This window comes from Malaclemys terrapin, chromosome 11, assembly GCF_027887155.1.
Source record: "Malaclemys terrapin pileata isolate rMalTer1 chromosome 11, rMalTer1.hap1, whole genome shotgun sequence".
NCBI classification, from domain to species: Eukaryota; Metazoa; Chordata; order Testudines; family Emydidae; genus Malaclemys; species Malaclemys terrapin.
The window spans coordinates 36,286,814-36,299,068 of record NC_071515.1 but is presented as its reverse complement, the minus strand read 5'-3'; the positions used below and the strand labels follow the sequence as shown (position 1 = coordinate 36,299,068).

At 36.1% G+C, this 12,255-nt stretch overlaps 1 protein-coding gene across 1 annotated transcript in view; it reads right to left on the bottom strand.

Annotated features, from left to right (window-relative positions):
- TTN (titin) overlaps positions 1–12,255 on the bottom strand; it is a 310,422-nt gene that overhangs the window by 137,098 nt on the left and 161,069 nt on the right. Inside the window, exons 177-189 of the mRNA XM_054044429.1 lie at positions 11,811–11,894; positions 11,302–11,583; positions 8,693–8,770; positions 7,915–7,998; positions 7,635–7,718; positions 7,236–7,346; positions 6,889–6,972; positions 5,856–5,939; positions 5,333–5,410; positions 5,029–5,112; positions 4,726–4,809; positions 4,097–4,501; positions 2,056–2,139 (exon numbers count right to left, since the gene is read on the bottom strand). Coding sequence (XP_053900404.1) covers positions 2,056–2,139; positions 4,097–4,501; positions 4,726–4,809; positions 5,029–5,112; positions 5,333–5,410; positions 5,856–5,939; positions 6,889–6,972; positions 7,236–7,346; positions 7,635–7,718; positions 7,915–7,998; positions 8,693–8,770; positions 11,302–11,583; positions 11,811–11,894 — 1,626 coding nt within the window. The remainder of the gene's footprint in view (positions 1–2,055; positions 2,140–4,096; positions 4,502–4,725; positions 4,810–5,028; positions 5,113–5,332; positions 5,411–5,855; positions 5,940–6,888; positions 6,973–7,235; positions 7,347–7,634; positions 7,719–7,914; positions 7,999–8,692; positions 8,771–11,301; positions 11,584–11,810; positions 11,895–12,255) is intronic.

Below are 12,255 nucleotides of genomic sequence, written 5' to 3'. Positions count from 1 at the left end.
TTTATGAATTGCTTGAACATGTGATATACCTTTAGTTGGTGGAACTTCCTCTTTTGTAGGAGCAACAGGAACTTTTTCTTCAGGGAGAATGTCTTCATAAACTTCAGGCTCTTTAAAGATATTAGTTCATTTTAGACATTTTAAAAATATTTGCAAAACAAAAAAAGATTAGAAAGACAATTTACAATGCAAATATGCAGACACATAAAGCAACATAACGACCTGAACACATGCATAAATTAAGGAGACATCGTCAATTTAAATACCACACTTCTATCTGATTTTTTTTTACCTACTGTTGCTGCAATACCAATTAAGATTACTAAAAAAAGATTGTGTGTTTGTGTGTGTGTGTATAGGGTTATAGGATATATATTTTTCCTCTGTTTTTCCAGTTAGTTTAATTTTTATATTGGACAGCACTCTTTGTATAGTTAATTTCACAGTTTCTCCTGTGTAGTCAGTTATGCCCAGGAAAGCAAAAAGCATTACTCAAGACAGCATTTAAGCTGCACCTCAAGTCCCATCAAAGTTAAACATTGCATAAACGCTTTCCTGAATCAGAACCTGAGCCTATTTCTTTGTGGGACTTTCCCAGAAAGTAACACGGCAGAGAAAAATATTTTAAAAATAGAAAAATATGGTTGGAAACAAAAAGGCATAAAGACTCAAGAGCAGTGATGGGGATGTATCTGAAACTAATTGTAAATAATTTTTCTTTACATTTAAATTTGACGATGTCCCTCTAATTATATTGAAAACAGACTGCACCATGATTGACTAATTTTCTGCAGTTCGTTGCTTTGTAACTCCGGTGAAGAGTTGATGTACCTTCATATGGAGGAGCTTCCTCTTTTCTAGGAATAACAGTAGGTACTTTTTCTTCAGGGACAACTCTTTCAGGAACCTCAGGCACTTAAAAGATATTAGCTTTCTTTTAAAACTCTCAAAATTATTTGCAAATCATAAAACAAAAATCCAACATAAACAAAGACAACAAAGAATAACTAATAAAAAAGTACTGCCAAAGTTGCCAGTATTCTGCAGTTCTGTAGGAGCTAGTATTATTCAGTTATCACTGATTTGAATGATTTGAAGTGTTAATACCATATGGAATAGATTCCATTCACTCTTTTCCATTTGTAGTTGCCCTCCTTTCTTCCCAAGATACTACTTTGAATTATTTCAACTTGATATCTATGGCACAACCAGTTTTAAATACATATTTAAAAGCCTTCTTTACAAATATTGTGTATAAGTTATTCTCTAACATTTTCAATTTAAACAAATTTAAACAAAATTCACTTATATACTTCTAGCACTAAAATGCTGGGGGCCCAATATACTTCTAGAACTAAAAAGTTGGGGACCCCTTCCCCCTTAATTTCAAGAGAGTAAAGTGCAGTTACTCAATTGCACTTTAATAGCTGTTAGTTAGGAGTGAGATAAAGATGAAGTCTTTCCATAAAATTCCAGTCAAAGGTTCCTCTACCTTTCATTGGTGGAACTTGTATTTCAGGAGTAGAAGTGGGTAGTTTTTCTTCAGGGACAGCTCTCTTGGGTACGGCAGGCACTTTAAAGACATTTTTTAACTTTTAGAATTTTTAAAGTTACTTAGAGGAAGTCAGAAAAAAGAAGAGCAGAGCCCAGAAAGACACGCTTGTAAAACAAGCAAGAATTAAATGCTTCTTGCAGGACATTCATGCTGATGAAGATATGAGAGAAGAATAGGTCTAAGTATAGTTTTCATGTACCTTTAACTGGTGGAGGCTCCTTCCTTTTAGGAACAGCCAAAGTTACTTTCTCTTCCTGTACAGCTCTCTTATGTACTTCAGGCACTTTAAAGATATAGTATTTTTTTTAGGAATCTTACATATACAGCTTCATAAATCATTACGAACAGAAAGGCAACGTGAGACACACGATCATACTTAATTAGGACAAACAAAGAATCACTGAGACAAAGTATATTCCTGTCTTACGCAACAAACAACGAAGATCAAAGACTTAAGTAAAAGTTCATTGTTTCGTAATGACAACAAAGAATAGATGTACCTTTAGCAGGGGGGGCCACTTCTTTTTTAGGAACAGCGACAGGTACTTTTTCTTCTGGGACTGGTTTCTTACGCAGTGCAGGAACTTTAAAGACATTGCTTTCTTTTAGGAATTTTGCAATATTTATATTATTCAAGAATAAAAGTGACACAAGAAACCAAACATAAAACTTTAATTCAACAGAAAAATCACAGAAATTAAAAGAACACGAGCACACAGTGTCCTACGTCACATTTATTAACTTGTGAGCTGGTTGGCCATGCCTGTGCTTCCTGATTCTTGGTGTGTTCAATCTCCTTTCAATACATACGACTAACTCCTTATTGGATTAATTTCAGATTGGGATGGACTTTTAAATAGTCCTTTTAGACAGATTATGAAATATTGCATGAACTAAGAAGTCGTATCCTGCTATTGATATGCAAGCAAAACTCCCATTCAACTTTAGGAGGTAAATTCTACACTCTAGTTTTGGCCTCAATTTGGCCCCATTAAAGTTAATTGAGAGATTCTCAGTGACTTCAATGAAAGCTGGATCAAGGCCTAAATCCTTATCCAAAAATGCCTCTCACTGACTTCAATAGGATAATTTGTATGAGTAAGGACTAGCAGATTTGGCACAAAGGGTGTTTTGTGCAAATATGGCCTTATAGTGAGAATAATATAGAGCTCTGGTCTACATCAGAAAGTATGTTACCTTGCCAATGGCAGTACTATCCATGACCTTTTACTGTATTATTAGAGCATGATATAGGGAACAGACTAGGAGTGAAATCCTGTTCCCATTGACTTCAATGGGGCCAGATTTCCCCCCCTCCTAGAATTATAGCTATAATTGAGAAAGATCCTCACTGTTTTTGAAGATATGGGTAGAAACTGTTCATTCATTTGACATGAAGAGGGGAGGGTGAAAAAAAGGCTTAACAGATTTGAGGTTATTCATCAGCAAGGAATAGCTGGGTGGGCCCTTGTTTAATAAATTCCCTACCATTTTCAATAGGTTAGGTTTATAAATCTCAATAAATAAATAAAATAATTCTATTCCTTATATGTCATACAAGGATCTAGAGGAAAATTGCCTTCTGAGAAAGGAGCTGCAGGGTTTTGTGTTTTAAAAGAAACATTGATTGATTGTTGATTTTGTATCTTAATCCTAATTTTGACTCAATTGGGAAATAAAAACTCCAATCTTAATGGTTAAATAATAGGAGGGAGCTTCATTACTGGACGTTGGGATTCTGGGGTGACAGAGGGCTTCAGTTTTAAATTTATCCAGTAGCTGATGTACCTTTAGCTGGCGGAGCTTCTTTTTTAGGAACAGCAACAGGTACTTTTTCTTCTGGCACAGGTGTCTTAGGCACTTCAGGCACTTTAAAGACATTTTATTAGGGATTTTTTAAGTTACTTACAAAGAAATAGGAACAATATAAGACATGAAGAGCAAAGATCACATATTTGTAGAACCACATCCTTATCACACACACAAATATAGATGAGAACAATTACTGTGCTCAAAGTTATGTGAGCAGCTGAAAGCTGAGGAAGTTCCTTTTTCAGCAGGGTGGGGAATGATCATTGTCAGAGCACCGTCTGGTTGGTATGGGGAATTTCAAATTATAATGATGGGAAGAAAGGTCCTAACTAAGTTTTAACTGCTCTATTGTTGAAGATTATTGCGGGGCAAAATGTTTCTTACAAGGAAATAGTGCTGCCACCCATAATTATACTGGATGTAGACCATAGTTGAATTGCATCAGAAGGCTGCCATTTATGCAATGTGTAAGTTGCTCTAGTCACAGTGAAACAAAGTTGTCTTTGCTTTTGAAGGCTCAGTGGGAGTCTTCTCATCCTACCCCCAAATAGGTTTTCTGAGGTCTGGGAGGGGAAATGGTCCTCAAGTTGATTGTCACCACTAACTACAGACACAGAAAGGAGGATTGAAGACAGGAAAAACACAGACTTGAGCACTGAAAGGAGGACTGAGCATGAGGGGGAAACTTGACATACAGAGTTAAGAATGAAAAATCATGAGTTGGTGTACCTATAGCCAGTGTGACCTCATAAGCCTCTTCAGCCTTCTTAACCTCCTCATGCTTCTCATAGACTTCTTCAATCACCTGAACCTCCTCATATTTCTCATAGACCTCTTCAGGCTCTGGAACCTCCTCATACTCCTCAATCTCTTCAGGCTCCGGAACCTCCTCATAGATCTCTTCAGGCTCTGGAACCTCCTCATAGATCTCTTCAGGCTCTGGAACCTCCTCATAGATCTCTTCAGGTTCCGGAATCTCCTCATACTCAATCTCTTCATGTTCTGGAACCTCAAACTCTTCTATAGCCTCATAGGTCTCATACTTCTCATACTCCTCATACTCATATTCGTACTCCTTCACTGCAGGAACAGGGGGAGCAGCATCCCGGGTGGGTTTCTTAGGTACCGCAGGAACTTTGGAAATAGTATTATTACTGTTACTACCTTTAAAGTAGTGGAAATGACTTGTACAGAGTAAGACAAAAAGAGTCAACAGAAAACCACAGCTTATAAATACAACAAGAAGTTTTTGTAAAAAGGAAGAGAGATTCTATGAAAAGTGATTACATTCCAAAATATTTTAGGAACAAGTAAGAGGAATAGATCTTTTGAAGAAATTCAGTAAGGCATGTCTCTACCTTTGGCTGAAGGAACTTCCGTTGGTTTAGGAACAGCAGCTGGCACTTTTTCTTCAGGAACAGATCTCTTACGTACCTCAGGGACTTTAAAGATATGGTTTTCTTTTAGAAATTTTAAACGGTTTAACAAAGCAATACAAATAAGAAAGCAACACAAAACAGTCTCATGATTTTGTAGCACAACAATTAATCTTTGAGACAAGAATACACAGAAATTTGACAGAACATTCAGAAAACGCTGGTGTTAGAAAGAATAAGATCAACAATTTTAACACATATGATAGCTGTCAAGGGCGCATGTACCTTTCACAGCTGGAGGCTCCACTTTTTTAGGAGGAGCAACAGGTATCTTCTCTTCAGGAATAACTTTCTTAGACATCTTAGGCACTTTAAAGACATTATCTGGTTTTAGTATTCTCGTTACACAATATCAAAAACAATGTCCAAGCACATAAATTTATAAACAACAGAAATATAAACCTACAAACAAATATCAAAACACAGAAGTAACACAAGGCACATATATTAAAATGCTTTGTACTAAGAAGTTGAATAATTCACATTAATTAGTGTCAGTGTTCATATTTTCATTTTTAAGCTACTGTACCTTTAACTGTTGGAGCCTCAACCTTTTTAGGAACAGGAACTTTCTCTTCAGGGACAGGTTTCTTAGGCACCTCTGGCACTTTAAAAGACATTTGATTTTTAAAATTTCATTTTCAAGCAACACCAGAAAAAGAAAGAGGACATAAAATGCCAGGACACAATGAAAGCAAGAACTGAGCTAAAGAACATACTGTAAGTGTTTTTAAGGTGGAATCAGGTTACAAACAACAGACACTTTCTCTACAGGGACAGATTTTTCAGGCAACTCAAACACTTTGCAGATGTTTTCTTATGTTAGCAATTTGAGAAATTGTATACATCAGAAACAGAAGAACAACACAGACACAAGAATACAAATGCATGGGACAAAATTACAACTGTATCTTGTAAGGCCTAATCCTGGTGAAGTCAATTTCAAAACTTCAGGGGATGCAGGCTCAGCCTCAGATTGGATGTTAGTGCGGTTATTGAAAATGTAAGGGAACAATAACACTGCTTATTTGCCTTGCAGTTAATTCATGTACCTTTTGCTGGCAGAGGCTCCATTTTTTTAGGAATGGCTACAGATATTTTTTCTTCTGGGACAGGTTTCTTTGGCACCTCGGGCACTTAAAGATATTATTTCATTTTAAGAATTTCATTTTCAAGCAACATCAGAAAGAAAAACACAACATAAAACACAAGGACACAAACTTGCACAATAATAATCAATGATATAAAGAATATTCTGTATGTGTATTTCATGGTAACGTTACAGTGGAATTGGGTTGTAAGGATCAGCTTGGGCAATTTTCCCGCTGATGGTTATCTACGACACATCATTACCAATCAAACAAACACATATTCACATATTACAAAAAGGGAGGACACAGAAACCCCTTTGGCATCTTATTTTGCATACCAAGAGCTACCAGTGTGTTTGTTTTCTAGTTTAGTTATAAACCACTCTGCTGAATGGGCATAAATTGTTCAACATCATTGGGTGCTGTCTATACTCAGTTGTCTTCATTTCTGCTTCTGCACAGTTAGGATTTGAGTTCTTGTTACCCAGTCAGATGTGTTTGTACCCTTTTTCTGTAGTAGATTTGACTGTGCATGCTGAGAAATTTTAGAATGTACTGCAGATCTCTCAGGCTAAGTATGGGAGATTCTTCAGGACACTGAGATCACATCACATCCTTGTCCAAGGGAAAATCAAGGAGAATTCTACCAGATATTTTATTTAAAAGACACATTATGCCACACAGACACTATGTGCAGGCGCTGTTGCTTTGATTAGCATACAAGGCTCTTAGTTTTGCTGTTGGCAGATCATTATAATTGGAAACCAGCTGATCATTAAAGGTCTGATTCTGAGCCCATTGAAGTCAGTGCCAAAGCTCCCATTGATTTCAATGCTGCAGGATCAAGCCCTGTCTGAGCCCTACTATTCCTTAACAATTAACACTGGGGTATGGAAATAAGGATCTAAATTGTGATCACCAAAACCAAATTCCACTGAAATGTCAATGTCCAAATGACAGAACACTCACTTCCATATACCCCAAAATTATGTACCTTTAGCTGGTGGAGCTTTCTTTACTTTAGGAACAGCAACAGGTACTTTTTCTTCTGAGACAGCTTTCTTGGGCACCTCAGGCACTTTAAAGATATTTTGTTTTAATAAATTTAATTGTTAGTACAACATCAGAAACAGAAAACAGAAGATAGCAAACACTTAAAACAACATGTAAGAAGGGAATTACACAAATGTGCCTTAAATTTATTTGGATGTGAAAGATTCAATGGAACAAAAAGTTTTATATTATACAAACACACAAATATATACACACATGTCTACAGTAAGTGTATACACACAGAAACGCTGAACATATAGAATTACTCTCAGTTAGAAGGTGATATACCTTTAGGTGGCGGAGGTTCTGTTTTTTTAGGTGCAGGGATGGGTTCTGGTTTTTTAGGCACAGCAACAGGAACTTTCTCTTCGGGAACAGCTTTTTTCGGGACAGCAGGCACTTTAAGAAATATTATTTTATTTATGAATCATTGTTATCCTTTCCATCATTCCAAAATAGAAAGACAACATAAAACATAGGGTACAAATGTGTAAAGCAAAAACTAGTTTTCTAAATGCTGCATTATAGAAACATTCACAGTGTGGGCTTGATCCTGAACCCACTGAAATCAATGAGTGGTTTTAGCTATTGAGTTCTTTTGGAACAGGATCAGACCCCTTACTTGTAATGTTCCATATGTGGGCAACCAATGACAGAATTGCTTGGATGCATCACAAACTGATGTACCTTTCACTGGCGGAGCCTCCACTTTTTTAGGCACTGGAACTGGCACTTTCTCTTCTGGAACAGCTTTCTTTGGCACCTCAGGCACTTTAAAGATATTATTGTACTTTGAGAATTTCATTTTTGAACCATAAGATACAGAACAGTGACATGAAACATAAGACCACAGAATAACAATGCTCAAGAACAGAAATATCTTTCTCATCATGATGCATTGAATGATGAAATGGTGAGTAAAGAATGAAAGATTGTGATGTACACATTGAATCACACACGGTTGTACCTTTGGCTGGTGGAGCTTCCTTTCTTTTGGGCACAGGAACAGGCACTTTTTCTTCTGGCACAGGTTTCGGTGGCATCTCTGGCACTTTAAAACATTATTTTGGTTGAGAATACCTCACACATGCCATTCCAAACAGAAAAGCAAAAAGACATGTTCACAAAGATTTCAAATGAAGATATGCCTCCCAAAGAACAAAGTAATAAATGTTTATATCAAACATACAACAAAAACACCCTATCACTCCTGGGTAAACACTTTTCAAATCACTTCATATCTGACCTCTCAGTCCTCATCCTCAAAGTAAACCTGTGCACCATCTTCAAGACATGAGCTTGGGAGATTAAATCATAACTTTACTAGACACTAAAAATCATGGGCTCAATAAAGACACTTGATTTATGGCTCATTACAACAATTTGTAACCCGCTAACCCTCCTTTGTCCTACGACTGCAGAGATGCTAACTGCCCATATCACCTTGAATGGTGTCTTGCAACATGTGTTAACTCCTTATGCTCAACTCCTTATGTTTTACCTTATATTTATCTGTGACACACTGAGTACCTTCCCCAGACTTGAGGAAGAGCTCTGTGTAAGCAAAAAAGCTTGTCTCTTTCACCAACAGAAGTTGGTCGAATAAAAGATATTACCTCACCCACCTCATCTCTCTAATATCCTAGAACCAACATGGCTACAACTATGCAGCAAATATTCAAATAATAGTAAAGTTAATTAAATACTAAACAAAGTTGGATAACTTCAGAGAAGAGGTGATGTACCTTTCACTGGAGGAGCTTCTTTTCTCTTGGGAACAGGTACTTTTTCCTCTGGGATAGGTCTCTTGGGCACCTCAGGCACTTTAAAAATACCATTTATGTTTTAGGAATTTACTTACAAAACAACAGGAACATAAAGTACAAGAACCAAATTGTAATGCAAGAAAGTTACTCCAGCACAAACAGGAACCACTCAACATCAATTTAATATTAAAAAGACAGGATACAGCACAATAAAGGGATGTGTTTATTTGTAATGAGCCAAATCCTGCAGTTCTTACTCAGCCATTGATCTGGCAAGGCAAATTTATCTTAATGTCAATGTGGTTTTGCCTTATCCAAGTCTGAGTAAAGACCACATGGTCTGGCCCTTAAAACTAGGCTATTACAGCTGGTCAAAAGTGGTGGTGGTGATGAGGAAATTTTGGAAAAAAATTAATTTTTGGTCAAAATTAAAAAGTTTGAGGAAAAATGTCACTAGCTCCAATTATTATATCAAGTATCTTTCAGTTGTGATTCTTTTTTTCCTGTAAGAATAGGTACTAGTATTTGTTTTCCTGAGACTACTCTTACACTTAAGGCACTTAAGACATTAAATTTAAGAATGCTGAATGGCCAGATTTAAAATATATATTGAAGGTTCCATTCTTTTTTCCAGAAATGTTAAATATATTGCTAGTACTCTCTACATGACAAGAAAACATGGGATTTTACCAACTAACTTGCTCACAAACTGGAACTCTTAGCTAATTAGAAGCATCTATACCAGTTCATATATAAATTTAATGGTGAACGGCAGAATGTACCAAGACAGTTTTCTTCAACAACAAAGGATAAAATTCTGGCTCTATTGAAGGTCAGTGAGAGTTTTCTCTTTGGAGCAAAGATTTCACCCAAAGAGTTTCTTTAAAAAAATTGTATTCAACAACCCTGAAACGTCAATACAAATTGAATGATGGGATACATGGTAGACTGGAAGAAGTCACTGACCACCTCCCTGGGTAAGGTAATTGGCCTTGTCCTACAATGATTTTCACACATGCTTTAAGCAAGAGAATAATCCCATTGGTTTTGTCTAGATTAGGAAAAGAGGTCAAAATAACATGGAAGTTAACTCCAACAAAACAACAATTTTTTCATGAATAAATACAAGCAGCAACTTTTAGTTTCTTTTAGATGGTCAAGGTAGACTTTAAGTAACCTCCGTCTCTTTTCCTAATCTAGACAAACTATATATTTGCTTTCACAGAGCATAGGCTGGCCTTATTTTCACAAGGAAAAAGGCATATTTGTAAAATGTATTTACTAATGTGTTGAAATCCTTGTGTACACAATTCAAAGTGTAGTTTTGATATGTATTAGCTGATCAAAGTAAATCCTAAATTCACCTCTAGGGTGGAGCCACTTTGGGGAAAATATAAAACAAGAATTTTGATAAGTCCTTAACTTCCTTTTGAAATTCGAACTTCTCCTAAATCACACAGGCAGTTCTGGATTTTACCCTTTGTCTTTGTGTTATTATGTGAGGTGTTGGACATAGAGCTGGATGGGGAAAGGTTTTTCTGTCCTATGAGGAATTTTGAGATTTTGAAAAATTTCCCATCCCCAAATTAGGGCAAAAAGTTGAAATTTCAAAAATGTTGATGAACCAACAATTTTAAGCAGATGGATTAGGTTGATTACAATGCTTAATGTCAATTTCAACATTTTTAAAATAAAAATGTTAGTATAAATTAACTAACATATTTGAAAAAGTTGTTTCAAACCACACATTGAAAATTTTTGTTTTGAAAATGTCAAAACAGAACAGTTTGAAACTTTTTTTCTTTTTAATATTAGGATTGGGAGATTAGTTGAAGTCTAACATTTCCTGAGAACTGTTTCACAATCAACAAATAGGCATATTCTTACAATACAATGTTTTGTTGAAAAGTTCCCTCTCGTTTGAAGGTTTTTATTATCAAGAAATTGGGATGACCTGATTACCCTGTCAGTGGAGATTAATATGCGAGGGTGATGGAGACTTCCAAGCATACTCACCAACTGTTCTCCCTATGAAAATATTTAAAAACTCTGAGAGATGGACTGGATAATCTAATCAGCCCTTTCCATTTCTGGCTTCTGTGATGTTAAAAAAAATCCCACAGATGATTTAGGATTTTCCAAAGCACCAAAGTGAAAGTGAATGGTATTTGTGTTCCTAAATCACTTAGGCACTTTTGTACACTTAGGCCACCCATCATCAGGATATAAATGCCTTTTCTTGTGATTGTGGAACTTGCACTAAGTCAACGGGAATTTAAAATATGGACTGATAAAAAGATAAAGCCCCAAACCAGCATGAGATAAAACTGACTGGAACATTCATTGCCTTATCTGATTACACAGACTCCCTTATGCTACCAGTTGCTTAATTACAACATGGAACGCTGATTATAGTTACAAAAATTTTAATGAACAGTAAGCATTCAAACATGCAACACACTTTGTAACACACACCAATAATTAATTATCATAACAAACGAAAAATAATGTACTGGAGTAATTAAAAGAAAATCATATTTGCAAAACAGAAGAGTTCTGTCTGATTATATCCCAAAATTTCATTATACCTTTCACCGGTGGGGGAGCCTCTTCTTCATACTGGGGAACTTCCTCCTCCTCCTCGTATTGAGGAACTTCCTCTTCATATTGGGTAACATCCTCCTCCTCATAGTGGGTGACTTCCTCTTCATAGTGGGTAACTTCCTCTTCATAGTGGATAACTTCCTCTTCCTCCTCATAGTGGGTGACCTCTTCTTCATAGTGGGTGACCTCTTCTTCTTCCTCTTCATACTGGGGAACTTCAACATATACTTTTTCTTTTTGGACAACTGTCTTACGTTCTTCAGGCACTTTAAAAAGATATCAATTTAAAGAATTTTAAAAGTCATCACAAAAATACTCATGAACAGTACTATAAAGCTATGAAGCATTGTAATGTAAGAACTAAATCAAATCAAGGATGTTCAGTAAAAACAAAGGCAGAATTCACGGCACATTTACAGCACTGACATACAAAGAACATAAGTTCTAATACTTTAGAAGTATATTATAGAATCTAATGCTATATCCAATGTACCTTTAGCTGGTGGCCTCTTCACTTTTTTAGTAATAGAAATGGGTATTTTTTCTTCTATGACTACTTTCTCAGGAACGTCAGGCACTTTAAAGATACAGAACATTTACATTTAAGAACTTTAAAAAACAACATACAGCAGCACAAACACTAGAGGCAAGAAGAAAGATATATAAAAAAGGGTATCTAACATATACGTGGTTCACATATCGCCAAGGCAACTGTGCAGACTGACATGGTACTATGGAAACATTAAACAATAGTTTTATACAACAACAAAATGACATAACATATCTCAGCATATACATATGAGCAGATGCTCTTTGCCGTACCCACTTCTGCCAACTGTGCATTTCTACACATTCCAAGTCAGAGCTCTGGTACAAAATCCAATCAAATCCTGAGAAAATTCAGCCCCTCTATGACCTCAGTGACTGCCCCTTTCCGT